The sequence below is a fragment of the Trichechus manatus genome, unplaced genomic scaffold, assembly GCF_000243295.1.
Source record: "Trichechus manatus latirostris isolate Lorelei unplaced genomic scaffold, TriManLat1.0 scaffold00007, whole genome shotgun sequence".
NCBI classification, from domain to species: domain Eukaryota; kingdom Metazoa; phylum Chordata; class Mammalia; order Sirenia; family Trichechidae; genus Trichechus; species Trichechus manatus.
Genome location: NW_004443943.1, coordinates 31,779,534 through 31,807,068, shown reverse-complemented (window position 1 = coordinate 31,807,068; position 27,535 = coordinate 31,779,534). Strand labels below are relative to the sequence as shown.

Sequence of the window (27,535 nt, the reverse complement as noted above, 5' to 3'; positions counted from 1 at the left end):
TTCCACCTATTGACCCTTCTTCTTTGATTTCACATTCCAGTCACCAGTCATTATCAATGCATCCTGATTGCATGTTTGATCAGTTTCAGAAATTGGTAAAAATATTCAATTTCTTCATCTTTGGCATTAGTGGTTGGTGCGCAAATATGAATAATAGTAGTATTAACTGGTCTTTCTTGTAGGTGTATGGATATTATCTTATCAATGACAGCGGTGTACTTCAGGATAGATTTTGAAATGTTCTTTTTTGACAATGAATGTGAAGCCGTTCTTTAATTTGCCATTTCTGGCATAGCAGACCATATGATTGTCTGATTCCAAATGACCAATACTAAACCTGCTTACTATAATTTACCAGAGTCTTAAATGAATAGATTCTATGTGAGGCTGCCAACAGTGGGTTATCTAAATGTGTATAATTATAAAAATTCATGCTGGCTCCTACTTTCTTCTTCTTATCTAAACAAAAATGCAGCCTAACAACTTAGATTCCTTCTATTCATAAAAGTACACATTACTAATGAATGCTGGGATCAGCTATAATATTTATTAGGTGCTGGGAGTGGCCAACCCATCCCTGATCACACAAGTCTGTATACTTCAGAGCTGTAACCAAAGCTCTTTGCCTCCCCTTTCCCGTTTTCCTAATGTTATCTATGAGGATCTGGATAAATTTCCCCTTATAAAGATTATTCACTTCATTTCGATGTCTAAAATCACATATAAAAACAGGCATATTTTTCATCTTTATTTTTAATAGATGGTTAGAAGGGAATAAATTTTATGTCACAACTTGTAGCATTAAAAAAAATTGTCTAATTGTTTTTTATTTCTTAACATGTCTGCTTGTAGGATTGTTGGGAATACTTAAGATAACTGAAGTCTAAACCCCACTTTTGTAGATGCGAAAGATGGGAAATAAAGAGTTTAAGAGACACGTCTTGGGCCACACAGTCATACAGGTTTTAATAAGACAGGTAAGATGGAAAAATCCAAGTCTCCTAAAAAAACCACACAGTTTTTATTCATTTGCTCCATCTATGACAAGTGTTAGAAGCCTATGGGAGAGTGTTTAGAGACAGCAAGGTAGGCTTCAGACTATAATGAAAGCTCTACTGAAAAAAGACTGGAAGAAATATAAAAGCTACAGACGTTTTCCTGGGTAATCAACAAAAGTGAATCTACAGTTATAGAAAGGTCTTGTTTAGTAGAATTTTCAAAAAGTAAAAGCTATCTCACAGTGATATTTAATTATTACTGTGAGATATTAAAAATAGCAGCCAAAACCCAAGAACAAAACTGAATGTCAGAGGCAGAGTGATATGTACTTAAAGGAAGCTTGGAGCACATGGTAACTTTATTCTCCTTTCCTGTCAAGTGACCACTGCGACAATGAGATCATTTTCAGTGACTGGCACAGAGTAGGCACTCAATAAATGTTTGTTGAATGAATGAATGTCTTAATGCATTAATGACGGAGATTACAGAGAGAAAAGTCTGGGGCTGAAAACTCAGCATGACCAGTGATTTTGAGACAGAGAAGTACCCTTTTCTCTAGCCTATGTTGTCCAAAAGAGCAGTGTTCAGTAGCCATGTGTGTAGCTACTTAAATTTAAATTACTTAAAAAAAATTTAAAGTCAGTTCTTCAGTCATATGAGTGGCTGTAGCATTGGATAGCACAGATTATAGAATATTTCCATCCTGGCAGAATGTTCTAGTGAATAGTGATGAAAGAAGCAAAGGAGGCACTGAGAATCCTGATCTCTACTTGTTGGCAAGTTCCAAGGGTTCCAGGTGACTGGTGAGGGGAAGGAGAGCAAATATATAAAACAAAACCCAACAGAACCTCAACCAAAGGGCTTGAGCAGTGAGAGGAAAACTTCCAGAAAAGGGGGCTGGAAAAGAAAAGGTAACAGGTGACTGGTTCCTCCTAGGTGACTGCTGTTGATCAAGTTTGACGTTCGTTTTCTGTAATCGTAGCTACATAATGCGCTGTCAAGGATGTGGCAGGGATTGGTTGATATCTGGGAACTACAAAGGTAGAATAATTCAGGGATGTCATTACCTGGCATGGATTCAAGTGTAAAAGTATACAAATTTAGAGATGCCTACATTATAAGTCGATTGTCTGTAAGGCGATTGTCTCAGGAGTTCAGCAGCATTGGTAAAAGAACAGAACACTGTCTAAGTCACAGGAGAAGCCTTGCCGTCATTTGCAGCTGCCTGACACAAATGCCTCTTTGCAGGACTTATACTGATTGCCCCTTGTCCTCGGCAATTGTACAGTTCCAGGAGCCAAATGGTGATAAATCCAGTTTAGCTGATCTTCAAGTCCAGCAACCACCAGGCTTCCCCACAATCAAATCCTTGGATGAATAAAATTGTTCTTTGCATGTAACTAAAGCACTTCCATAAATGAGTGTTGCCTTAACCAGATTTTTCTATATTGAACCTTTCTCTCTAATTGTGATATAAAGGGTTTCTCCCCTCTTCAACAGGAACAGGGGCAGGGAGGTTGACACGTCTTGATCCAAGAGGCCATGAACTTTTGCCAAACCTTTTGCAGTCGAGTCGGTTCTGACTCATAGCAGCCCTACAGAACAGAGTAGAAATGCCCCATAGGGTTTCCAAGACTGTAATCTTTATGGAGGCAGACTGCCATATCTTTCTCCCGCAGAATGACTGGGTAGATTTGAACCATTGACCTTTCGCTTAGCGGGTCGCGTGCTTAACCTCTGCGCAACCAGGGCTCCTAGGAACTCACATAATGGTCTGTCAATTGACTGGGAAGGTAAACCTCACTCTGTCTTTAGGTGGACATGGGAGAACACTGAAGGCATTAGCTGTTGTGGCGAATGCTGAAATGTTCATTGAGTGAAGCTGGTGTTTTTAAGTAAGGAGATAATTCACTACAGGAGAGCTAATGGGGCTGTAGGGAGGAAGGGGAGAGTAAAGCACCATTACCAGTGACCTCTTCCAAAATCAAAGAGCATTACCTTCAGTCCCTAGAAATACTCTCAGGAACAAGTAATGCTTCTGAAAATCATCTGACAATGGCTATGCTATTTCGACGGTACCTGATACCAGACGTCTTAAGAAGCACATCCCTATCCCACTGATGTAATTTGTAGGAGCCTAGTATGTCCCAGTTAGTGATACAGAAGGCATCTTTGGAGGGCATGTTTTTTGTTCTCTACAATAACTTAGCTTTGGTGTTTAGGTATAGGTATAGAAAGGTACAGGTGTTGTTATATTTAAGTCACATAGCACTCTGTGAAGTGAGTATTACCATTTTCCCCAATTTATACATGAGGAAACTAAGGCTTGTGGAAGCAAATTCAATTACTCAAGGTTACAAATGCTACAAGTTAAAATCAGGTCTGTCTGATTTCAGAGTTCATGCTCTTAACCAGTACACCTTCTGGTAGATGTCTTATACTATTTGAATAAGGGTAAAGAGTTATTGAACTTAATTTCATGTCTTAAATAAGTATCCTGTCATAGTACCCCTCATGTAGCCTTCAGAGGAGACCCTGGTTGGTACAATAGGTTAATGCACTTGAACCTCAGCTGAAAGACTGGAGGTTCGAGTCCACCCAGAGGCATCTTAGAAGAAAGCCCTGGAGATCTATTTCTGAAAAATCTGCCATTGAAAATCCTATGGAGCATAGTTCTACTCTGATACATATCGGGTGGCCATGAGTCAGAGTCGACTCCATGGCAACTGGTTTTAACTGACAGCCTTCAGAAATAACTTCTGAATATATGGAGTTTGTTTTTCTGATCAATTTTTCTTTAGAAACAGAAAGAGAGAGAGAGGAATGAAGGTTGAATATTTTCGCACACAAATTTAAACAGAAATACAGAATAGCTGCAACACAAGATAAGAAAATATGTGTGTTTCTGTACATGGGCATATCAGATTTCAGCTGCATTTGCTCTAGATAAGCACCCTGAATGGGTATCAAGCTATAGAAAAAGATCTCCTGAATACTGAGCCCTCACTTTAGAAATTTGGAAGAGGTTTGAAAACCCCTTACACTTCTCTTGAAGGGAACAAATTGATGTCATAGGCCAGTCCTCATTTTCCTAGCTTATTATACCTATAAATTGGATAAGTTCAGATTCTTAAATCCATTTATTTCCCCAATGCCAAACAGAGCTTCATGGAGAATTAAGATCACATTCTTGAGATAAGTTTAGAGATGTTGGCTATGGGAAGAATCAGCTCCCATTAACTTAGTCCCCAAGTCAAAACTGAGTGGTAGTAGCACATACCTTTTAAACTTGTAAATCAAAAACACAGCCAGGCCAACAAACACCACCGACAAGAGCATAAGCATGGCTGAGCTGCTGTGCCCAGGGCTAGAGTCCACCAATGGAGCTAGGAGGAAAGAAGAGACATATTCACTTGGAAGCTATTAGCTGGAGGGAGTACCCTTTGGAGAAGGAGGCCAGCTGGTCTCCATCCTTATTTCCAGTCTCCAATTGCCCTGCATGCTCTTAGGGCCCAGGCAGCTTGGCCTCAATGATAAGAATGGTATCCCTGACCACAGCTTCTTAAGGAAAGGAAAACTCCACTCTGCCTGGGAAATCATGCTACTCTTGGTGTAAATTGGGCAATATGTGTCCCACTGAGGGGAGCAGAATAAGGGCTTGAAAGCTCTTTCTCTTTGACAGCCAGAGTGCCCGTTGATGACGATTATAGGTGGCTCCTTGGGAACTTTGGATTAAATACTAATGCAGTGTTCCATTCTCTTCCTGTGCTCTGTTCTGGTAAGACACAGCTGGAGGGGTATATTTGGAGCCTCCACATCTGAAGTCATACATCAGTAAGGGCCATTTAGCAAATAGGCTCTGGTAGAGAGTCAGAAGTGGATGCCCAATGGGACACGCCTTTTGGATTCCTGTTACACATTAACCTAGTAGAGCCGGTCCCTGTTGCTGCTTCAACTCACACATCGTAAACTGGAAGGGTGTTTGAAGATTAGCTAATCTGCTTTCCCAACCAAGATTCATGGAGTCAGAGAATTGTAGAAATTAAGAGCCTGGGACATGGGGTTACCATGGGTCAGAATCGACTCCACAGCAATCGCTGTGACTGGCAGGACTACCTGATACAATCCCAACTGTTGCAGATTAAACAAAACACACAACAAAACAAACAAAAAAACAAGCCAAAGAAATTTTAGTTTTTCCCCCAGATCATCAAGGGGTTCAATAGCTCCTAAGGAAGTCTTCTGCCACCTCACCAGGATGCCTCCTAAAAGATGTGACTAATCTTTCTGAACCATCGCTACACAAAAGGGCCCTTCTACAAAGCCATTTCCAGGCATTTAGTGAGAAGTGTTCTGTGATTATCTCCTGCTTCTCCCTGCAGGGTAACAGATGACCCCTCTCATTCCCCAGCGGGCACTTACCTAATGTCAGCTGAGTGACATACACAACAACTTGAACTCCTGGCTTCAGCTCAAACTGAACCAAGTTCTGGTTTAGAGCATTAAACAGCATCTCTACAACCTGGAAAAGAAAGAAAGAAGGGCTGCAGGTGGCATGACATGGAGTGATGCTCCCTAATAGGATAAAAAATCAAAGATAAGGTCAATAGGCAAAAAATGACCATGTTCATTCAGCGGACAAGTCCATAGTTCTGAATTTGGGGACTGTATATGAAAGGATGAGGAGCCCTGGTGGCGCAGTGGTTAAAACGCTTGGCTTTGAACCGAAAATTTGGCAGTATCGAACCCACCAGCTGCTCTGTGGGAGAAAGATGTGACAATCTGCTTCCCTAAAGATTTACAGCCTAGGAAACCCTATGAGGCAGTTCTACTGTGTCCTATAGGGTCGCTATGAGTTGGAATTGACTCGATGGCAATGGGTTTTTTTGTTTTGGGTATATGAAAGGATATTGGAACATCTTTCTCAATTCAGTTCTCACAGACCTTGGAGCTTTGTGAGGCCAATAAAGTAGTTGATATTGTTCCCTTATACTGAAGAGGACAGTGAGACAGAAGGAGGTGTGTCCATAGTCAAGGAGTGAATTAGAGTTGATAACAGACATCAAAGTTTCATTCAACTCCTAGCTCTGTGGTCTTTCATCCATGTCTTTATAACCTATCGTAGAAAAAGCCTGTTGTGGGTTCCAATGAAAGTAAGTCAACTCATCGTTAGCTCTTTAATGTGATCAAGCAATACACACTGGGTAGAGAGGCCCCTACCAGGATTAAAGCAAGCACTTATACCCTAGCCCATTCCTCCACTTTTCTATCTTAGAGACAATGGGAGGCAAGCATCAAAGCAAAAGCTTCCTCTTTTTTCCTGGAATAATGTTTCCTCTTTACTCTCCCCCAGCAAGTCTCAGAACACATAACATCGATTTAATCACTCTGTAATTCCCACATGAAAGCTGAGGCAGACTTAGGCTGTTGTCCCTAATTCTTATCTCGCCTTACGCACCTTAATATCACAGTTGCTATCCATCACCGTAATTACCTATTTATCTAAATGGATGGATACTTTAGCTTCCAAATATAGTTCACACATGCCACTTGCTATTTCAGAAGAAAGAGGTCTTGTAAAAGTGATGTATGCATTGAGAAGCCGTATTTATTTCTGGCCAACTTCAATATGCAATCCTGCAATGCAAGGAATTGTTTCACTTTCCAGAGAAACTGACTGCAATGCACCTATGCTGTCTGAGGGCTGCAGATGCATGCTGGGATAGGTGACGGTCAGTTGAGTACCAGAGGGACACGGGAGATATCTGTGCAATGGTTACCTCACATAGGAGTCAATGAATTTGCTTCACGCTGGCTTTTAGCAGTCTCATTCTCATTTATTTCTACTTCTAGTGACTAAGCATCATGGGAAGGCAGGGCAGGGCAGAGCCAAGGGCAGCCAATCAGACCTTTACAAAAGCCGGCCTCGAGAGAAAGAGTTGCACTGGAGCTGCCATTTCCTTTACTTCTGGACAGTGTGCAGATCACAGAAACTATATGCCCATTTGTTAAGGGCAGTAAATCATCCCTTCGGGAAATGCTATTTTCTTAGTTAACGTAAAGATGAGGGAAGCCACTGCTCTCCAGAGAGGCATGTTTAAAAGTAGTTTGTTTTCTCCCCAGAAGCAGAACTTAAATTGACCAGGATCTCTAGAGCCAATGCAGTTTAAAGACAAGGAGCAAATTCTCCCAGAATAAATAGGGAAACTCAAGTCAATCAGTCAATCAACCAACCAACCAATAAATCTCTCTTTCACCCTTCCCTCCCTCCCCCACCTTCCCAGCACAAGTCATTGAGAGGGCGACATGAGCAATGGACAAGGATGCCAACGGCTGGAATGAATGATGCCAGGGTTGTGTTTTCTCCCTTCGTGGCTCAATGCTCCAGTCTATTTGCGTTTGTGTTTATTCTGGGTAAAGCTAAGTGTTCTTCAGAGCCCTGGGCTCTGGTCAAAGGAAGGACAACGGAAGACAACTTGTCTCCTTTTTTGGCTGGGAATAACTCTGTGTCCCCTCAAAGTATAGGGTGGAAGGCAAGTGTCTCAGTCAAGTTTTCTTTCACTTACTTGTTCCAGGTCCTCTTCATTGCCTTTCCTCCTCTCTGTCAAGTTCTTGGGGGGAAGGATAAAGAGCTCTGCTGATGTGGGAAGGCCAGGGAACACAGCCACCAGGATCTGGTCTTCTGGGACACTAGTTACCTGCAGAGATGTTTAGACCAAACAGTGAGATCTCAAAGGAGGCAGCCTTCCTCAAATTGATGACAAGGAACAGGGTATGTACAGTTCTAAGGCTCCTACTGATTTTTCATATGCAGCATTTAAGTAAGAAGTCCAAAATACACGCAGGCTTTCCTTCTGTTTTCCCCTAGAACTGCTAGATAAAAGGGGTATTAGTTCCACTACCTCTTCTGCTCTTATATATGTTTTTACGGAAACGAAAAGAGAATTGCAGATGATTTTCAAAACACTGTTTGCTGGGAACATCTGCACAAGTCTTCCCATATTTTCTATTTTTCTGCACGAAGTGAACTGGAGCTTCTGGTTAAAACATGAACAGACTGGCTGCAAATGAGGATATGGAAGTTATAAACGCAGGAAAATGCAAAGTCAAAGAAGGTAGAGCAGCACTTGTCTTAACTTATAAAAGCAGACTTTTTTTTAAGTTAAAGTAGCTAATACTGATGAGTTTGCAGTGAAAGAGGTTCCTTCATTTGTGACTGGCAGCACTAAAAATCGATACATATTGCCAAGCTCTTTTTCAAAAGACTTATCATAAGGTCATAAAAATATGCATGCCCTTCCTTCAGTATTTGTAACTTCGAGAGTATAATTCCTAAAAATATGATCCAAAGTATAGGAAAAGCTATAGGCAGCAAGAAATATTCACCACATGATTTGTGATTGTGAATAAAGCAGAAAAACTCAAATATTCAAAAGAAAAATTAAGTAAATAATGGTATACATATGTACATAAATATATGTTATTGTTAGTTGTTGGTAGGTGCTGTCAAGTCTTCCAACTCACAGCAACCCTATGTACAACAGAATAAAACACTGCCTGGTCCTGCACCATCCTAATCGTTGCTATATTTGAGCCCATTGTCGCAGCCATTGTGTCAATCCATCTCCTCGAGGGTCTTCCTTTTTCTTGCTGACGCTATACTTTACCAAGCATGATGTCCTTCTCCAGGGACTGGTGCCTCCTGATAACATGTCCAAAGCACATGAGACGAAGTCCTGCCATCCTCACTTCTAAGGAGCATTCTGGCTGTACTTCTTCTAAGACAGATGTATTCGTTCTTCTGGAAGTCCATGGTATATTCAACATTCTTCACCAACACCATAATTCAAGAGCATCAATTCTTCTTCAGTCTTCCTTATTCATTGTGCAGCTTTTGCATGCATACGAAGTGACTGAAGAAACAATGCTTGGGTCAGGCACACCTTAATCCTCAAAGTGACATTTTGCTTTCTAACACATTAAAGAGGTCTTTTGTAGCAGATTTGCCCAGTGCAATACATCGTTGGATTTCTTGACTGTTGCTTCCATGGACATTGACTGTGGACCCAAGTAAAATGAAATCCTTGACAAAATCAATCTTTTCACCATTCATCATGATGTTGTTTATTGGTCCAGCTGTGAGGATTTTTGTTTTCTTTATGTTGAGGTGTAATGCATACTGAAGGCTGTAGTCCTTGATCTTCATCAGTAAGTGCTTCAAGTTCGCTTTGCTTTCAGCAAGCAAGGTTGGATCAACTGCATATCATAGGTTGTTAATGAGTCTTCCTCCAAACCTGATGCCACATTGTTCTTCATATAGTCCAGCTTTTTGCTGAGCATATAGATTGAACAAGTATGGTGAAAGAATGCAACCCTGACGCACACCTTTCCTGATTTTAAACCATGCAGTATCTCCTTGTTCTGTTTGAAAAACTGCCTCTTGGTCTATGTACAGGTTCTGCATGAGTACAGTTAAGTGTTCTGGAACTCTAATGCTTCAAAATGTTATCATAATTTGTTATGATCCACATAGTCAAATGCCTTTGCATAATCAATAAAACATCTTTCTGGTATTCTCTGCTTTCAGCCAAGATTCATCTGACATCAGCAACGATATCCCTTGTTCTACATACTCTTCTGAATCCAAACTGAGTTTCTGGCAGTTCCCTGGAGATGTACTGCTGCAACCATTTTTTAATTATCTTTAGCAAAATTTTACTTGTGATATTAATGATATTCTTCGATAATTTCCGCATTCTGTTGGATTACCTTTCTTTGGAATGGGCACAAATATGAATCTCTTCCAGTCTGTTGGCCAGATAGCTGTCTTCCAAATTTCTTGGCAGAGACGAGTGAATGCTTCCAGCATTGCATCCATTTGTTGAAACATCTCAATTGGCATTCCATCAATTCCTGGAACCTTGTTTTTCACCAATGCTTTCAGTGCAGCTTGGACTTCTTCCTTCAATACCATCATTTCTTGATCATATGCTACCTCCTGAAACAGCTGAACGTCAACCAATTTTTTTTGGTACAGTGACTGTGTGTATTCCTTCCATCTTCTTTTGATGCTTCCTACATTGTTCAGTATTTTGCCCATAGAATCCTTCAATACTGCAACTCAAGGCTTGAAAATTTTTTCTTCAGTTGTTTCAGCTTAAGAAATGCTGTGCGTGTTTTCCCTTTTGGTGTTCTAACTTCAGGTCTTTGCACATTTCATTATATTTTACTTTGTCTTCTTGAGCCACCCTTTGAAATCTTCTGTTCAGCTTTTACTTCATCAATTCTTCCGTTCGCTTTAGCTACTCTACGTTGAAGAGCAAGTTTCAGAGTCTCTTCTGATATTCATTGTGATCTTTTCTTTCTTGTCTTTTAATGACCTTTTGCTTTCTTCATCTCATCCCACCATTCACCTGGTTTTCAGTCGTTAGTGTTCAATGCGTCAAATCTATTCTTGAGATGGTCTCTGAATTTAGGTGGGATATATTTAAGGTCATACTTTGGCTCTCATGGATTTAATTTTCTTCAGCTTCATCTTGAACTAGCATATGAGCAACTGACGGTCTGTTCCGCAGTCAGCCCCTGGCCTTGTTCTGACTGACGATAGTGAGCTTCTCCATTGTCTCTTTACATAGATGCAGTTGATTTGATTCTGGTATATTCCATGTGGCGAGGTCTATATGTATTTTTTTTTTAAATAAATAAATAAACTCGTTGCCTTCAAGTCAATTCTGACTCATAGCAACCCTATAGGACAGAGTAGAACTGCCTCACAGGGTTTCCAAGGAGTGGCTGGTGGATTCGAACTGCCGACCTTTTGGTTAGTAGCCAAGCTCTTAACCACTGGGCCACCAGGGATCCTACATGTGTATAGTGGCTGTTTATGTTGCTGAAAAAGGTATTAGCAATGAATAAGTTGTTGGTCTTGCAAAATTCTATCATGCGATCTCTGGTGTCGTTTCTATCACCAAGGCCATATTTTCCAATTACCGATCTTTATTCTTTGTTTCGAACGTTCACATTCCAATCACCAATAATTATCAATGCATATTGATTGCATGTTTGATCAATTTCAGACTGTGTAAGTTGGTAAAAATCTTCAATTTCTTCATCTTGGGCATTAGTAAATTTGTGTAATAGTCATATTAACTGGTTTCCCTTGTGTGCGTATGGATATTGTCCTATCACTGACAACATCGTACTTCAGATAGATCTTGAATTTTTTTTTTTTTTTTTTTTTTTACGATGACTGAGATGCCATTCTTCTTCAATCCATCATTCCTGGCATAGTAGACCATAAAATTGTCCGATTCAAAATGGCTAATACCAGTCCATTTCACCTCACTAATGCCTAGGATATCGATCTTCATGCATTCCATATCATTTTTGATGATTTCCAATTTTCTTACAGTCATACTTCGTGCATTCCATGTTCTGATTATTAATGAATGTTTGCAGCTGTTTCTTCTCATTTTGAGTTGACTGGTGCATGGATATATATATATATAATATTATTCTACCATTAAGTTGATAATGGGTACTATTAGGCAACATACAAAAACACAGTTGCATTCTGACCTATTCCCTTATATTTCTTTGGTTATAACTCTATAAAAATACAAATGTAGAGAAGCAAAAAATATAACAAAACAGTAAAAGTTGTTTTAAGACGCTGAGATTACAAGTGAATTTTTCTATTCCTGAATGTTGAGTAAAAGGAGTGTATTACTTTTGTATTAGAAACTTAAAAGTAAGCGTCTGCCTAAAGGCAAATTCCTGAAGAAAACAAGACTCTGGGTTCTCCCTCTATAAACAGTATAATTATTCTTTCTTCTGTTTCTCTTGAACAACGCTCTTCCTTTTGCCAACCCAAATATGACATACAATTTTTGATTCAGCAGGAATACTCACTTCCTCCAGGATGTCTCCCTTGACTACACCTGTCTGCAGTGATGTCCTCTGCTCCAGCCTTCTACCTCAAGCACTTCCAGATTACCATGTCTACCACATTTCAGGGACATAGATCATAACCATAGTGACATACAATTACATGTCTGGTATAGGCTTCTCTCTGATAGGTTCTTCATGGTATGTTTGCCTTTCTCAGAAACCCACGCATTCCTGGGGTCTTTTTGGCTACCGCATTGTTCGGAAAGATGCTTAATACAGAACAGAGACTCAATAAATACTTGCTGAAGTAAACAGAGGTGGGAGTGGGGGGAGGGGTTAGTTGTTTCCTATTTGCTCAGCTCTAATTCCTTATTTGGTATTTGGAACTAGGCTTACAGATAGGAGCTCTCAGAGAGGTGATAAAGAACAATGATAACCCAACCTGCAGGGAAGTAAGAAGCAGCATCAGGAGCCTAAAAAATCCAAGATCCCTGGAGCCATCATCTGGGAACACCAAAGTAGCTTTGCTAGAACACCTCTGTATCCTGCTGGGTGGCATGACCCTTGAATTGGTGTAAATTTCAGTGCCCAAGTCCATGAGGCAAGAAGACCGTATCCTACCTATTCATGGGAAACAGTCTCAAGAGACCAGACTAAGGAACCCCAGTGAAGTGAAGGGGGCAACCTCACTAGCTGCTGTGACTCTGCCATAGGGAGTAGTGTTCTCAGGGAGCACCTGTCAGTTATAGACCATGGAGAGGCCTCTGAACTGTGTGTCTAGATGCACTTACCCCTATCCAAAGGGACATGTGAGTGACTAGTCCTCATAAGACTTAAGGCTGAAGCATCAATCGACATGGCTAATTATTATTATGGCTGTTACCTGGGTGGTGCAAATGGTTAAGCACTCGGATACTAACTGAAAGGTTGGTGGTTTGAACCCTCAAAAGAAAGGCCTGGAGATCTACTTCTGAAAGGTGACAGCCTTTAAAACCCTATGAAGCAGTTCTACTGTGCACGCATGGGGTTGCCATGAGTAGGAATTGACTCAACAGCAACTAACAGCAACAATTATTACAATTACCATGTTATTTATTAAAAAGCTAAGATTTTTAATTTTTTTTTTTGTACTTCAGGTGAAGGTTTATAGAACAAATAGTTTCTCATGAAACAGTAGTACACATATTGTATTATGACATTGGTTAAAAACCCCACGACATGTCAACCCTCTTCCTTCTCGACGTTTTTTCTTTTTTCTTTGGTGAAAATATACATAAAAAGCTAAGATTTTTTAATAAATACAACAAAATTCTGGATGTGTCACATTCAAAGGCATACAAGGTAAGACCCATTTTTTTCTCTTTCTATGAATGATCTCATTGTTAAAAAGATTTGAGGTCAAGTTCATCTCATAGACAACTCCCGACAGGAATTCTCTTAGATAATTCTCTTTTATTTATTCTGCCTGCCTTCTTTCTGGCAGCTCCTTCTCCCTGTCTTGCCCTGGGTCTTTCTCCATTGCCTTGGGGAGAAATGGCACTCAAATCCTCCCTGCCCCTCCTCTCCCTGGGGGATCCTAACGACCTCCAGCATGAACTTCTGCTTGATCTTCAGACCTCTATTTTCAACTTTCCTGTTCATTTTCACCAAATTGTTTCTCGAGTGCTCCAAATTCATCATATTAAGATCAAACCATTATCTTTCCCTAAGCCCATTTCTCCTACAAAGTCAATATCCTGACCAATGGCAAAGCCATCTTCCACCTATTCTTCTAATCTGAAAGCACCTCTCTCCCTCCCATTCACACTGTGTTTTATTAGTCATCAGTTATGTTGTTTAATGTCCTAAGCAGCCTCGGAATCTCTCCTCTTCAGGATCTTATAATCTTTGGCCTAGATAACTGCAGTGGTCTTTTAATTGGTTGTCTTTTGTGAAGTCTCACCCCTACCCTATACCCTTCCCACCCAAGCAGTCCATTGTCTGCATTGCCAGCAGACTGAATGACTGAAGTATAAATGCATTGGCAGCGTTTTCTTACTTAAGAGAAAAACCAAAACATTTTCACACTTGCTAGCACCTACAGGAAATATGCCACTTTTAGCTTCTTAGATCCTTCAAAATCTTAACTATTTCTCTTAGCTCAACTTTAGCCACACTTTGTACTATAGATTGGCAACCCCAAACTCTTTGCCATTTCCCAAATATGCTACTGTTTCAAAAGTCCACAAGAGGCAGAGCCAACATGGCACTGTAGACATAAGCACCACGCCATCCCTCCACAGCAAAGACCCGAAAAACCAAGTAAAATAGAGACAAACATCAATCCTCGAACCCTAAGCATAAAATGAAGAGATAAAGAACTCAGTCAAGCACCAAATGGAATAAGAAACTGACAGAGAACAGAGAGTGAGAAGAGATACGTTCGGAGGTCCCCTATCAGCCAACACAACACGGATTCCCCATCTTGGACTACTATCGGAGATCGGCAAACAAGCAGTACGGGACGGCAGCTTCATGGAGCTCCCAGCTGGAGACAGAGCACCCACTCCCTTAGCACTCTTTTCTTTTTTTGTTGTTAGTTTTTTTTTTTTTTTTTTTTGGCTCCTGTTTCTCTCTCCTCTCTCTCTTTTTTCCCATACCCATTGTAGCTCCACACATCACAACCTCACCCTCCTTCCTGCCTATCTGCACCGTGCCCTGAACATCACACTCCTGAGCAGCACAGGCATAGCCTACTGGAAGCTGCCCTGCACTGACTCCCGGTCTGTCCTGTCAGCCCTAGTATGTGCCACAAACAACCCATCTCAGTCCTTCCTCTTCAACTGGACCTGCTCTGCTGCACCATAGCTGAGTGACTGGCCCTGCCCATTGGACAAGGAGGTGAGAAGTATCATGCCCATGAATCAAAAAAACAGGAAATAACAAATGTTGGAGGGGCTGCGGGGAAATTGGAACTCTTATGCACTGCTGGTGGGAATGCAAAATGATACAACCATTTTGGAAAATGATATGGTGCTTCCTTAGAAAGCTAAAAATAGAAATGCCATATGATACAGCAATCCCACTCCTAGGAAATATATCCTAGAGAAATAAGAGTCTTCACAGAAATAGACATATGCACACCCTTGTTCACTGCAGCATTGTTCACAATTGCAAAAAGATGGAAACAACCTAGATGCCCATCTACAGATGAATGGATAAACAAACTATGGCACATACACACAATAGAGTATTATACAACGATAAAGAACAATGATGAATCTGCGAAGCATCTCATAGCATGGATGAATCTGGAGGGCATTATGCTGAGTGAAATAAGTCAGTCACAAAAGAACAAATACTGTATGAGACCGCTACTGTAAAAACTCATGAAAAGGTTTACACATAAAAAGAAACAATCTTTGATGGTTACGAGGGAGGGGAGGGGTGGGGATGGAAAAACACTAAATAGACAATAGATAAGTGGTAACTTAGGTGAAGGGTAAGACAGTACACAATACTGGAAAAGCCAGTACAACTTGTACAAGGCAAAGTCATGGAAGCTCCATAGACACATCCAAACTCCCTGAGGGACCAAATTGCTGGGCTGAGGGTTGTGGGAACCACGGTCTCAGGGAACATCTAGCTCAACTGGCATAACATAGTTTATTATAGAAAATGTTCTACATTCTACTTTGGTGAGTAGCATCTAGGGTGTTAAAAGCCTGTGAACGGCCATCTAAGATACTCCACTGGTCTCACCCCTTCGGGAGCAAGGGAGAATGAAGAAAACTAAAGATACATGGGAAAGATTACTCCAAAGGACTAATGGACCACAACTATCATGGCCTCCACCAGATTAAGTTTAGTACAACTGATGGTGCCTGGCTACCACCACTGACTGGTCTGACAAGGATCACAATAGAGGGTCCAGGACAGAACTGGAGAAAAATGTAGAACAATGAAAAAAAAAAATTCCACGACTTTGTACATGCTGTTCATTCTACCTGAAAGACACCACCCTCTCCCTGTGAACTACCATTTATCCTTTAAAAGCCAGTTCAAATATCCCTTTGGAAGACCGTCTAGGTAGCTCAACAAGTACTTGTTGAATTGAAACTCTGTGCCATGCCTGCACTTTTCCGTATAGAGTGAATTATACCTTTCTCCATGCTCCCTTGTGGCACTGGCCATGCCTCCATCATAAAACTAGTTGCACATTGGACCATGTTTTATTCCTCATTATATTCTAGTGCCTAACTCTGAACAAACAGTTAACAAAACTCTTTCACCTTCTCTAAAGGAAATCTGACTTTGGGTTGACTCTGTAACTCTTTTACCCTGGTGGCATGTTTCCTGGCTGGTAGCCTGCTGAGTGCCACATATGGCCAATGGTAATCTTGTGAGTCTAGATGTCTTGTGAAGACCTCCTTGGTGGGCACTGTGCCAGCCAAGTGCACGATATGAGTACACATTTAATGAGCAGTCTAGTCATTGATTCATTCACAGTCCAAGCTCCTGTCTTAGAACAATTCAGGACAAACACAGGGCCAATTTCTATCTTTCAAACATTGGACTGCTCCCATTATTCTTTTTCTCTCTTCCTCTCTCTCCTCCCTTCCCTCCTTTGTTCCCTCTCTTCCTTCTTTATCTCTCTTTTTACAGAGATACAATCTCTAATTGCAAAACAGTGTTTTTAATACTTGCAAATGTTTGGGACGGCACCATACAGTTCTTTTCTTTAATCACAGTGACACACATAGGCAAAGATAAAGCCAACTTACTTTAACTAGTGCTCTCCTGATGACATTGCCAATGTCTTGTCTCCACTCAGGAATGTCAGGATTGTGGTAGTCCAGATTAGGAGAGAAGGATAAGAGCTGGGACTGGAAGTATTCTGCAAGGAAAGAGAATGTGTGACTAAGGCTAGGAAGGGGAGATGAGTGAGAAGTTGACAGGCTAGGGGACTCCATAATCCTGTGCAGAAGAAAAAGGGTCTCTCTTTCATGCGTTCTCAGCTATAATTCCTTATTTTAAGCCTGTTTCTCAGCTTCTGAAAGACAATGGGATTTGGTGATTGGAAATAGATTTGTTCTTCTACTGGTCTTGCTAGTTCCTGATATTTTAAGCCCTTCTTCTCTATAAACAGTATTATCTGAAATAAAAGATAAGGAGGCTTTTGCTACTGTAGGTGGTATGTTGCAGAGCCGACAAAATCCTTACAAGTTGGGCTTGGCTGGAAGGGAGACTTTTTCTTCCTTCCTCAATTCATTTGTCCATCCTACTAGGAGCTGCCTGAGAGGATTACAAAGTAAGTTGAAATAGCCCCTGGGTCCAGGGTGTGAATAATGTTCTATTTCTTGTCCATGTGATGGGTACACAGAGGTGTGTTTACTTTGGGATGACTTATCAAGCTAAACACTTATGATCTGCTCGTTTCTGTATAAATGATACACTTCAATAAAAACGTTTACTTAAAAAATTTTTCCAGGTGCCTGATCAGAAAGCCTGAGCAGCACATTTGCAGAGATGTAGAAAAAAGGCCCTCACCTGGGTGAGGCTAAAGAAATGTGATCTGAGTTCAAGCCTTATACACCTTAGTATAACCTTCTAGAAAACCCAGCTATAGTGCCTGTTCCTAAGGGCCTGGGGGAGTTTTTGTGGGATGAAGCAGAAGTATAATCAATTTCATTTAAAATAATTTTAATAATTAAGAATGGTTCTCCACAATTGAGAACAGGGTGGTGAACTTATTCACTGCTCTCTCGACTTGTGACTTGCTCCATCCACCCTTATGTTCTTAGCCTTATTCTCAAGCCTTTGCAGCCAGTGGTGTTGGAATGTCCAACAATCAAGAAAACACATCAGTTATGTGTAGTTCAACCTACTACCTGGGCTGTGTGTTCTGCAAGGTCAGGGACCATGACTCCTCAAGCTTTTGCAATGACTGGCCCCCATCCTCACCAAAAGAGGTGATGCATACACGTTGTTGATACTTTCACAGGACATAAGATCTAGCTCCTTCTATGACAGTCTTTCCAGCTTAGCATTCCTTAAACCTATGATACATGTCTCTGGCTAACGAGAATCCCAAACAGGCTGTGGCACAGGCACACTAGAGGAGACAAGACCTGTCCATAATCTGCTTCTCTTAGAACCTCAGTCTCTCCCCACAAGCACAGTATCCCTCCCCAGGAGGCAGCCGTGGTGGTCGCCTGTGGCTTATATGATTTCTCCATGGCCTGTGGAATTTCCAAAGCAGTCAGTGATTGATGCTAGGGACGGGGAAGGGATCGGTCAGGCAGGAGGGGGCATCTCAGGACAATTTTCAGGGCTTACCATGAACTGCGATATCTTTTGTATCCTGGATAAGGGCATTCCCAGCAGCCACCTGGACAGTGATAGTGTTGGATCCCTCTGCAGGGAATGTGAAGGAAATGCTGCTTTCCAAGGTGATGAGGGGCTATAAGTAACAGAAGCAAAAACACCCATTTAGGCTTCTGTGCCACCACCTGTCTGTCAGTTTGTCATACTGTGGTGGCTTTCATGTTGCTATGATACTGGAAGCTATGTCACTGGTATTTCAAATACCAGCAGAGTCACCCGTGGTGGACAGGTTTCAGTGGAGCTTCTAGCCTGAGACAGACTATGAATAAAGGCCTGGAGATCTACCTCCAAAAATTAGTCACTGGAAACCCTATGGATCATAACAGAACACTGTCCAATATAATGCTAGAAGATGAACCCCCTGGGTTGGAAGATACTCAAAACACACAATGGCTGCAACAATGGATTCAAACATACCAATGACCATGAAGATGGCCCAGGACTGGATAATGCTTCATTCAGGTGTACATGGGGTCGCCATGAGTCAGAGCCAACATGATGGCAACTAACAACAAGCCCTCTGTGGAATACCAGCTTTCCTTCCTTTCCTATAAACCACACGCTGTCCCAAATCTGCATAGCATTTGCCTACCCCCAAGAGATCCTAACCTGAAAAAAGAAAAAACCAAATAAAATTACTTTACACAGCTTCCTAAAACTGCGAGTATACTCAGTATTCAGGGAGAGTATTAATATACTTGAGAAACATAAAATGTAAATCCTAAGAGATGAGGACAAGACTGGATACCCTGGATCTTGCAAGTTCCTTCTCCTGGCCCAAAGTAGAATCAGTTTGTGTCATCTGTCCCTGTTGGCCTTGGGAACAGGAGACCATTTCTCTTCTCCCCTAATACTACACATCACTTATCATTTCATCCTGTATTCCACTGGACTGCGAGACCTTTCAGAGAAGTGATCACATTTTATTTACTTCTATATCACCCACCCTCAGCGCAGTGCCTTGGATATAGCAGAAAATATATGTAAGTTGGATGCATGACGATATTACTGGATTTTTGTTTTATTGTATGTGTATTTTCCATCACATCATTTTAACTTTAAAAAAAATAGGAAAATACAAAAATATGAACATCTGTGATCATTTTAAATCTTTTCTTTCTGATCATTGTAACAGATAAAGGGCTCCCCAAGGATAGAGAAAAATAGCATAATCATTCTTTTCCTGGGAATCAAGATATTCATAAAAGCAGGAACTTATTGGAGAGAAGAGAGTGCAGATCTTGATATTGATGGGGCAGTGCCAGTGGTCATCCTATGTCCTCTGTTCTCTCAAGTTCTCTGTTGTTTGGAAATTAAGACATAACAGTAGAAGGCTCATCTAAGGAAGCTCATAAAGAGATGCCACAAGTGCAGATACGCAGACTCCCTCTTCCTTGGGTGTTGGCATAACAAAAGGAAGAGAGAGAGAATGGCATGGCCACCTAGAGGATGCACAGAGCTGCCTTGCAGAGAGTGGGTGCGGGGTAGCACCCAAACAGCCTGCTCTTGTACTCTCAACTGGACATGACCCTGGGTGCCCGTGCACAGAGCCCCGCAGACATTCAGAGAGACTGCTTCGAGTGTCCCATAGCTGCAAGACTGGAATCCTTTCTAACTCAGGATTTTCAACTGTGCCTCTGACACAATAATTTGATGTCTTCTGCTTTAAAATTCTATGGCTCTGTTTTATAGGAAACTCTGCTGCACAAGACCTCTTTAAAGTGTTAAAAAGCAAAGATGTCACTTTGAGGACTAAGAAGTGTCTGACCCAAGCCATGGTATTTTCATTTGCCTCATATGCATATGAAAGCTAGACAGTGAATAAAGAAGACTGAAGAAGAATGGATGCCTTTGAATTATGGTGTTGGCAAACAATATTGAATATACCATGGACTGCCAGAAGAACGAACAAATCTGTTTTGGAAGAAGTACAGCCAGAATGCTCCTTAGGAGTGAGGATGACTAGACTTTGTCTCATGGACTTTGGACGTGTTGTCAGGAGGGATCAATCCCTGGAGAAGGGCATCATGCTTAGTAGAGGGTCTGTGAAAAAGAAGAGGAAGACCCTTAATGAAATGGATTGACACAGTGGCTACAACAATGGGATCAAACATAGTAACAATTGTGAGGATGGCACAGGACTGGTCAATGTTTTGTTCTGTCGTACATGGGCTCGCTATGAGTCAGAAACATCTTACGGCATCTAAAAACAATAACATTTTATGACCAGGCTAGTGGCTGAAGTTGAGTAAAATTAGAGATATTGTCCTAAGCATCTGATACCCTTTTTTCTCTGTTTGCTAAACAAAATAAGAAAGAGAGTAGAGACACAGATACACTCCTTCTCTTAACTAAGAGCAACCCCCAGAATTCATGTCTTCTTCCCCATACTTATGGCTCTGTGGTAAAACACAAAAAGGTTCAGCCTTCTGAATTAAACGACAGATGAGGGGAAACAAGGTTCTCTCAGGTACATAAACTCCAGTGGGTCAAGAGTGGATGTTTATAGAGTCCTGTGTTGAGAAGGAACCTGAATTCAAGTTGGGTTCGGCATCGCAATATCTGCCATGGAATAAGGGGATAACATTGTAAGTGCCAAAGAGTTGCCATCTCTAGGATAACAAGAACTGTGACTTGAAACTGGCTTTGTTACTATTTTAATGTGTGACTTTGGTCAAAGTTTGCCCCTATTCTGGGTGGGCCTCAATTTCTTTATCTGCTAAATGAAGGGTTTAGGTTAGAAGGTCTGTGAAGACTCATTCAGTGATCTGAATCTATGGGGTTAGTGAATGGCTTTAGGCAAACTTTCTGGTTCCTACTGATAAACCCATTGGGTCATATCTATCAGGAGATTTTCAATTGCTTCATCACCTTAGTCACAGTCTTTGGAAGGAAAATGAGATACTTCTATACACTCAGCAGGATGGCTAAAATTAAAAAAAAAAAAGGTAAAACTAAATATTGCTGAGGACGCAGAGCAACTGGGACTCCCATAGATTTTTGGTGGGAATATAAAATGCTATCATTTCAGAAAAAGTTCTTACAATTTCTTGTAAAACTAAACTTAAACTAACTTACGACTCAGCATTTCAAATCCTAGGAATTTGGTCAAGAAAAAAGAAAATGTGTACACACACATACATACACATACACAAATGTGCAAAGCAACTTATTCATAACAGCTGAAAACTGGAAACAGCCCAGGAATTCATCAGTAGGAAAACTGAATAAACAAGCTATAGTACATTCATACAGTGAAATACTAGACAATAATATACAAGAATATATACAGCTACACAATAGTATGGATGGATTTCAAAACTATGAGAAAAGAAAGAAGCCTTAAACGAAAGAATCCATACTGTATGATTATATTTTTATGAAGTTCTAGAACAGCAAATCTAATCTATGGTGGAAAAAAGTAAAGCATTGGTTCCTTCTGGGGATGAGGGGTAAGGATCTACTGAGAAGGAGCATGAGAGAACTTTCTGGAGTTATAGCCTATACTCTAGTGTTTGGGTTATGCCCGTATATGCAACAAATCTGTCAAAATCCAATAAATACACACTTCACATTTTTGCATTTCATTGTTGATACATTTTACACCCCTTTAAAAAAAACTGTAAACAAATATTGAACTGTAGTTTATGATTTGCAAGATGAAGCATTTAGTACAATATTTATATCTGTCTGAAATTTACTCTGAAATGAATAAAAAAATTAAGTTAGATTGATGGGTGGATAGAAGGGTAGATAGATGCGTGATGAAACAAGCAGAGTAAATTTTAATGGTAGATGCTAGGTGGCAGGTATGTGGACTTTCACTGTAAACTCTTTAAACTTTAGTGTACATTTGAAATTTTTCATAATAAAACATTTGGAGAAAAACAAAACGAGAAAATGAACAATCAACGTGCTTTTATTTCTTCTGACTTCATGAATTACTCTCTCTGACTGTGACTACCAATATATTACATTGCCCTTCCATTTGATTCATTGCTCTTAGCTATCTCTGATCTCTTCCCACGCCTCACCACCAGGCAGTCCCTCCACCCCTACTTTATGATGTTCTCTTAGGGGAACCTTCACTGCTTCCATGTCATCTCCATCTCTCAGTACTCTGCCTGGCCTCCTCTCCTTTCCCCCACAGTCTTTTCCTAAGAACTGGGTGGTTGATGCTGTGCCCAGCAATGGCATCTCCTTCTGAGAGGAGGGGAATTCCTCCTGCCCCAGCAGGTTGGATCATTTCCCCATATGGCTGCTTCCCTAGGAGGTCCAGGGGCCCAGCAAAGGTCTAGGGCTGCTGGGGAAGGGGAATGCCATCTGCAGTGGGAGGGAGCATGCCACCCACCGGCCAGTCAGGGCACCGAGCCACAGCAAACAAGCTTGCTGAATGGGAACACTTGGTCCCCAGGTTGCAAGCCACAGATTTCTATGCTAGGGAAATGGCAGGAGCTAATTTTGTTTTCCAAATTGCTTTTGTTTTTCATCAGCTGTTATGCATCATGGCTGATTTCACCTTCCTTGCAAAGCTGGAAACCTCAACAGGATTCTTGAGTTGTTCGTTGGCCACCAACGTCTGGTGCCCAATGCTAAATTAAATCCAATATTTTAAGCTTCATTTACTCAAATCTATTATGAAAGCAGACACATTTATTAAGCCAGGCCTCTGTTAATCCCAGAAAACTGGCCTTTCAGAGCCCCACAAATCTAACAGGCAGCCAATTGACTTCTCTGCCTCTGTGTTTTGTCCAACCTGCAGGGCCAGCCCACAGCGAGACCCACTAGAATACTACTCCATCCTCTGCAGAGGTTGTGGGCTGCCTCCCTCCCCACTGAGAATCCCTCATGTGCGACAGGTCACATATTATCCACTGAGCCCAGCAAGAAATCAACAAAGCTCCAAGTGACTATTTAGTTATGAGACTTCCACTTGACTAATGGAATAGGGAGCTGCAGGGAAATCTTGGGATGCAGTTTCCCTGAGGCAGTAAGTCAGGTTAATACTGGATATGGTGAAATCTCCATAATGTAAAATGTATACCTTGATAAAAGCTGCTATTTCCAAATTGGACAGACAATGCAATCACTATGCTTGCCTTACTTCAAACCTTCGGCAGATTACATAGTAACCTGTGAAAACTGCTTATCATATGAAGCGGAAAAAGCAGAATATATAATTGTAGATAGACTATGATTAGAACTATGTAAAAAGAACATAAAATACATACAAAAATGAGAAAGAAATAAAGCAAAATAGTATCTATAGCTGTGTTATGACTATTGGATTAACGTGAAAATTCAGAGTTAGGTTAAAAAAAAAATTCTCAAATATATGAGTACACACACACACTCAAACACATCCAAATATCTTCAAAGGTATCTCACTGTGTAAAGAATCACTGTCCATGAATCTGGTTCTATCTTCTATTATCTGATATCCTTAAATCTGAGTTTCTATGACATGATAAAAAGCATCCATTTATTTAATATCCTGGCATTCATAGCCACTTGCCATCTGTCCTTCCCATCTTTCAGTTTTTTTCTCCAACATCTGCTCAAATGAATCCTCTATTCTCCCTGAATTGGTCAAGACACATTACAACCCTTCTCAAAGGCTTACCTTTGCACAAAACCCCCCTTGACTTCTCTCTGCCTCAATTCTACTTCTCCTTTTATGGCAGCTCAGGACCAGCTTTGTACATCACTCATTCCCACTAGGCTGCTTGACTGGGCCAGTAATATCAAACCTCTATTGCCTTACCTTATTAGATAGATGTTAACCTCATATTCCCAAGTAGGCTGTATGTTTCTTTAGACAACAACTGGAATTAACACTGCTGAGTATTGCTCAGAACATCTAGCACAAAATACAGTCTCCTCAGAAAGATCCACGGGCCTGATGCAAGTTAACATTTCCTGCTAATTGGTTTGTAGGCGTAACACCCAATAGCTGATTTTCCAGAATGCTCACTCTCTTCTATTTATATCCCTATCACACTTGCTCACCAATTATTGCACGTGTGTTCATCTTGCTTCCTCATCTATAATATAATCTCCCTGAAGACAGGGGCAATGTTATATGTGCTCTCCTACCCATGGCAGCACCAAGCAAAGGGCTGCCTATAAAGTAGGGCCAATTAATTCCTATTGGTAGGTTGATTTAATTCAACTATGTGGGTGAACCTGTTCAATTTACCTCGTTACAAAACACACACACACACACACACACACACACACACACACACACACACACACACATACCCCAAACACCACCTTCCAAGGTTATCGGCCTAAGTGTTTTCTTTGTAAAATGGGATAATATCTCTTTTATCAGTGATGTTCTGAGGATTAAAAAATAATATATACGAAGAATCTAGTACAAAGCCAGTACTAAGAATACATGATCAAAATTACTATGATTCTCTTTCACAGGTCAGTTATCCAGTCAAAGAAAAACAAGTATTATAACATCAGAGCATTCACCATGATACCCGAAGACATCTATTTACCTGCTAGTCAAATATAGCTAGTAAGTAGAAAATGCAGGATTGAAACAAAATGGAGCAAAAGAAATTATAGAACTATTGACGAGAGGACAAAAGACACCCAGATGTGTGTAGTTTCTCAAAGTAATCTTTCTCCCTGATGAATATTTGAACTTTCCCTATTAAAATAATGCACTTGGTGGGTGGAGGGCATGTCTTAATCAAGAATGTGGGTACATAGCTTCATTAAGTACTCCCTATGGCCAGCACTCCGTGTCCCAAGCATCAACCAATCAGAAAGAGCCGAACCTTTGTGCTGTTGCCAAACCACCAGAAATAGGTAAGGGTCCCCCGTTGACTGGGCCACACGACTGCACTGATGTTGACCTCTTTATTTCTTATGGCGACAAACGGAACTCGGAGATGAACATGCTCCACAGGACCTAGAGGGACAGGAAAAACCATGTCAGTGTTTATATTTCTGGAATAAGCCCTCGAACTTTACCACGCTCTCGGATTCTTAATCCCTGTTACAATCACCTGTAATAAAGCACGGATCACAAACTCACAAATGTTGGGAGGGGTGTGTGTGTGTGCGTGTGTACTTGAAATAAGCAGTGGGTATAACAGAGAACTCAAATCAGGCTTCACGTTTTTTGAGTGACATCTGAACTCAATTTGCATCTGATGAGCCCTACCAGGGATGCTTACGAAGCTCCAGTCCAAGGACAAAGCTAGTTTACTAGACACTTAATCAGTAAAATAGGAAGATAAATAGTAGTCTACGCCCTTTCTATTATTAGCCTACATTGTGATTTGGGGTCAACATACTGTATGGAGGGCTCTTCCCTTATCCTCAACTGTTAATTGGTTTCCATCCTCTTCAATAAATGGCCATTGTGCCCTGTCATCTGCAGTACACAGTGGATGCCACTCAGAAGCTGGAAAGGCTGTTTCACAAAAGGTAAAAGCACATCTCCCTAAATTGGAGAGGAAACAAATACCAGATTTCCAAATAATAAGAAAGCTGCTTGAAAAGGGTAACCAGTTTTCTCTTTTTTCCTCGTAACACTGGTATGAGCAGCATCAAGTTCTAAACTAGCAAGCAAGAAAACATACAGGAACATACCTCATGCATAATAAGTGAGGATTTTCATTCATTTCCAAAATAAAATGAGAAAAGGAGAACGCTGATGGGAAAATGTTAATGTGTCAGTGTTATATTGTAGGGTAGATACATTATTTTTTTAGCTCTATGGGATTCTTACTCTCTCCTTTCTTTTTTCCCTTCCTTCTTCTCCTAGATCTTTCCCTCCCTTCCTTTCCCCACTCCTTGTGGCCTTCCTTCTTAACCAAATCTAATTAAAATATTTTTAATTATCTGTCCACACTGTTAGAACACACTTCCTTGGTGTTCACCATCTCAGTCTTGATGAATGAAAGTGCCTTGAAGAGACTTCTCCAGGAAGCTCTTAAGCTACAAGTAGGACAAAGACATCTCTTTCGCCCTAGGTTCTTCTCTTAGGTGGGGCGCTTTTCAGAACACCAATATCTACTCTTTGCATCTTTGGTCATTTTGGAGATAGCTCAGTTTAAAGATGAGAACACAGATGGACACTTCTCATTCCAGCCCTGGCACAAAATTAGCTGCCTCATCTTTTCCTCTACCTTCCAGAGCTTCAATTTTATACGGACTATTCTCCTGTCTTAAAAATAAGGGACAACAGTTGTTCTGCCTTTCTTATAGTAATAAGAACGTATGAAAGTGCTGTCTGCATGTTAAAAGCATGATAAAATTAATTAAAGGTCGGCAGTATTTCTATCACTACCACTGCCACCACCACCAGCCCTGTTTCTGTCTACCATCAGGTGAAAGTCCCTTTGAGGACAATGCGCATTTTTCTGAGTCTCACTTGGCATATTCCATGTCACAGGCAATTTTATAATGGGGGAGATGTTCGGATAGGGTCTGCTATTTGGGCGGGGAAATCAGTCTGGCCTACTTGTTACTGTAAGATTGTACTTTCCTAAACAGTCAACAAGTTCTCTATGTATCTATAACCTGGAAATGGTCTCTCTCTACAGCTCGCTGACCTGGTCGCAAACATATGACACCTCAAGGTTTCCCGCAAATAATTTCAATCCTGTCACTGAAGATGTGCATTTGGCTGAAAGTCTGATGATTTTAAATAAGGAAGTCTGTTTATTTTTGTATGGTTTGCTTGCTTACTTGTAAGAGTTAAAGAATACAAGGTGAGAGAAAACAGAGTACTTTCATTGCTCTATTTACTTATTTTTTTTAGAGGTTAACTTGATCTCTTTTTATTGTTTGTGTTTCACTCATCAAATGGGAAGAGAAAGAGGTAGCAGGAAGGGGCTCTGGGCTAGATTATGTCCTAGGAGGATGATGAGAAGCTTTGTTTCTTCCATTAACACCTCAGAGCCATTCTCCAATGCCCAGATTCAGATCTCTCATTCTCCCCCTAAGTCTCTCCCCCAAAAGGTATGAAGCCCATTTGCCATGTCAGTTCACAGAAATCCTGGGCTTCCCACAGTTCGGCAGTGCAGCCATGGCTTGTGGCCCTGGGAATTCTCCACTGCCCTCAGTCACCCTGGGGCCTTGGCTGAGCCAGGGTTACCACTGTCAGGTACTTTGATGCACCAAAACAGAAATGAAGGCCTCCTTCTCCCTAAACTTACGCCAGTCACAAACTGGACACAGCTTTGGTGAAATGCACCACCATCAGACAGGGTCACATTTATTCCAGAGTCTGGACAAGCATGTTTGAGTA

The 27,535-nt window shown here is 41.0% G+C and overlaps 1 protein-coding gene across 1 annotated transcript in view; it reads right to left on the bottom strand.

Annotated features, from left to right (window-relative positions):
* SORCS3 (sortilin related VPS10 domain containing receptor 3) overlaps nt 1-27,535 on the bottom strand; it is a 665,571-nt gene that overhangs the window by 7,823 nt on the left and 630,213 nt on the right. The window contains exons 20-25 of the mRNA XM_004370120.1: nt 25,053-25,186; nt 18,208-18,331; nt 16,653-16,765; nt 7,566-7,697; nt 5,422-5,521; nt 4,280-4,385 (exon numbers count right to left, since the gene is read on the bottom strand). Of these exons, the coding sequence (XP_004370177.1) occupies nt 4,280-4,385; nt 5,422-5,521; nt 7,566-7,697; nt 16,653-16,765; nt 18,208-18,331; nt 25,053-25,186 (709 nt within the window). The remainder of the gene's footprint in view (nt 1-4,279; nt 4,386-5,421; nt 5,522-7,565; nt 7,698-16,652; nt 16,766-18,207; nt 18,332-25,052; nt 25,187-27,535) is intronic.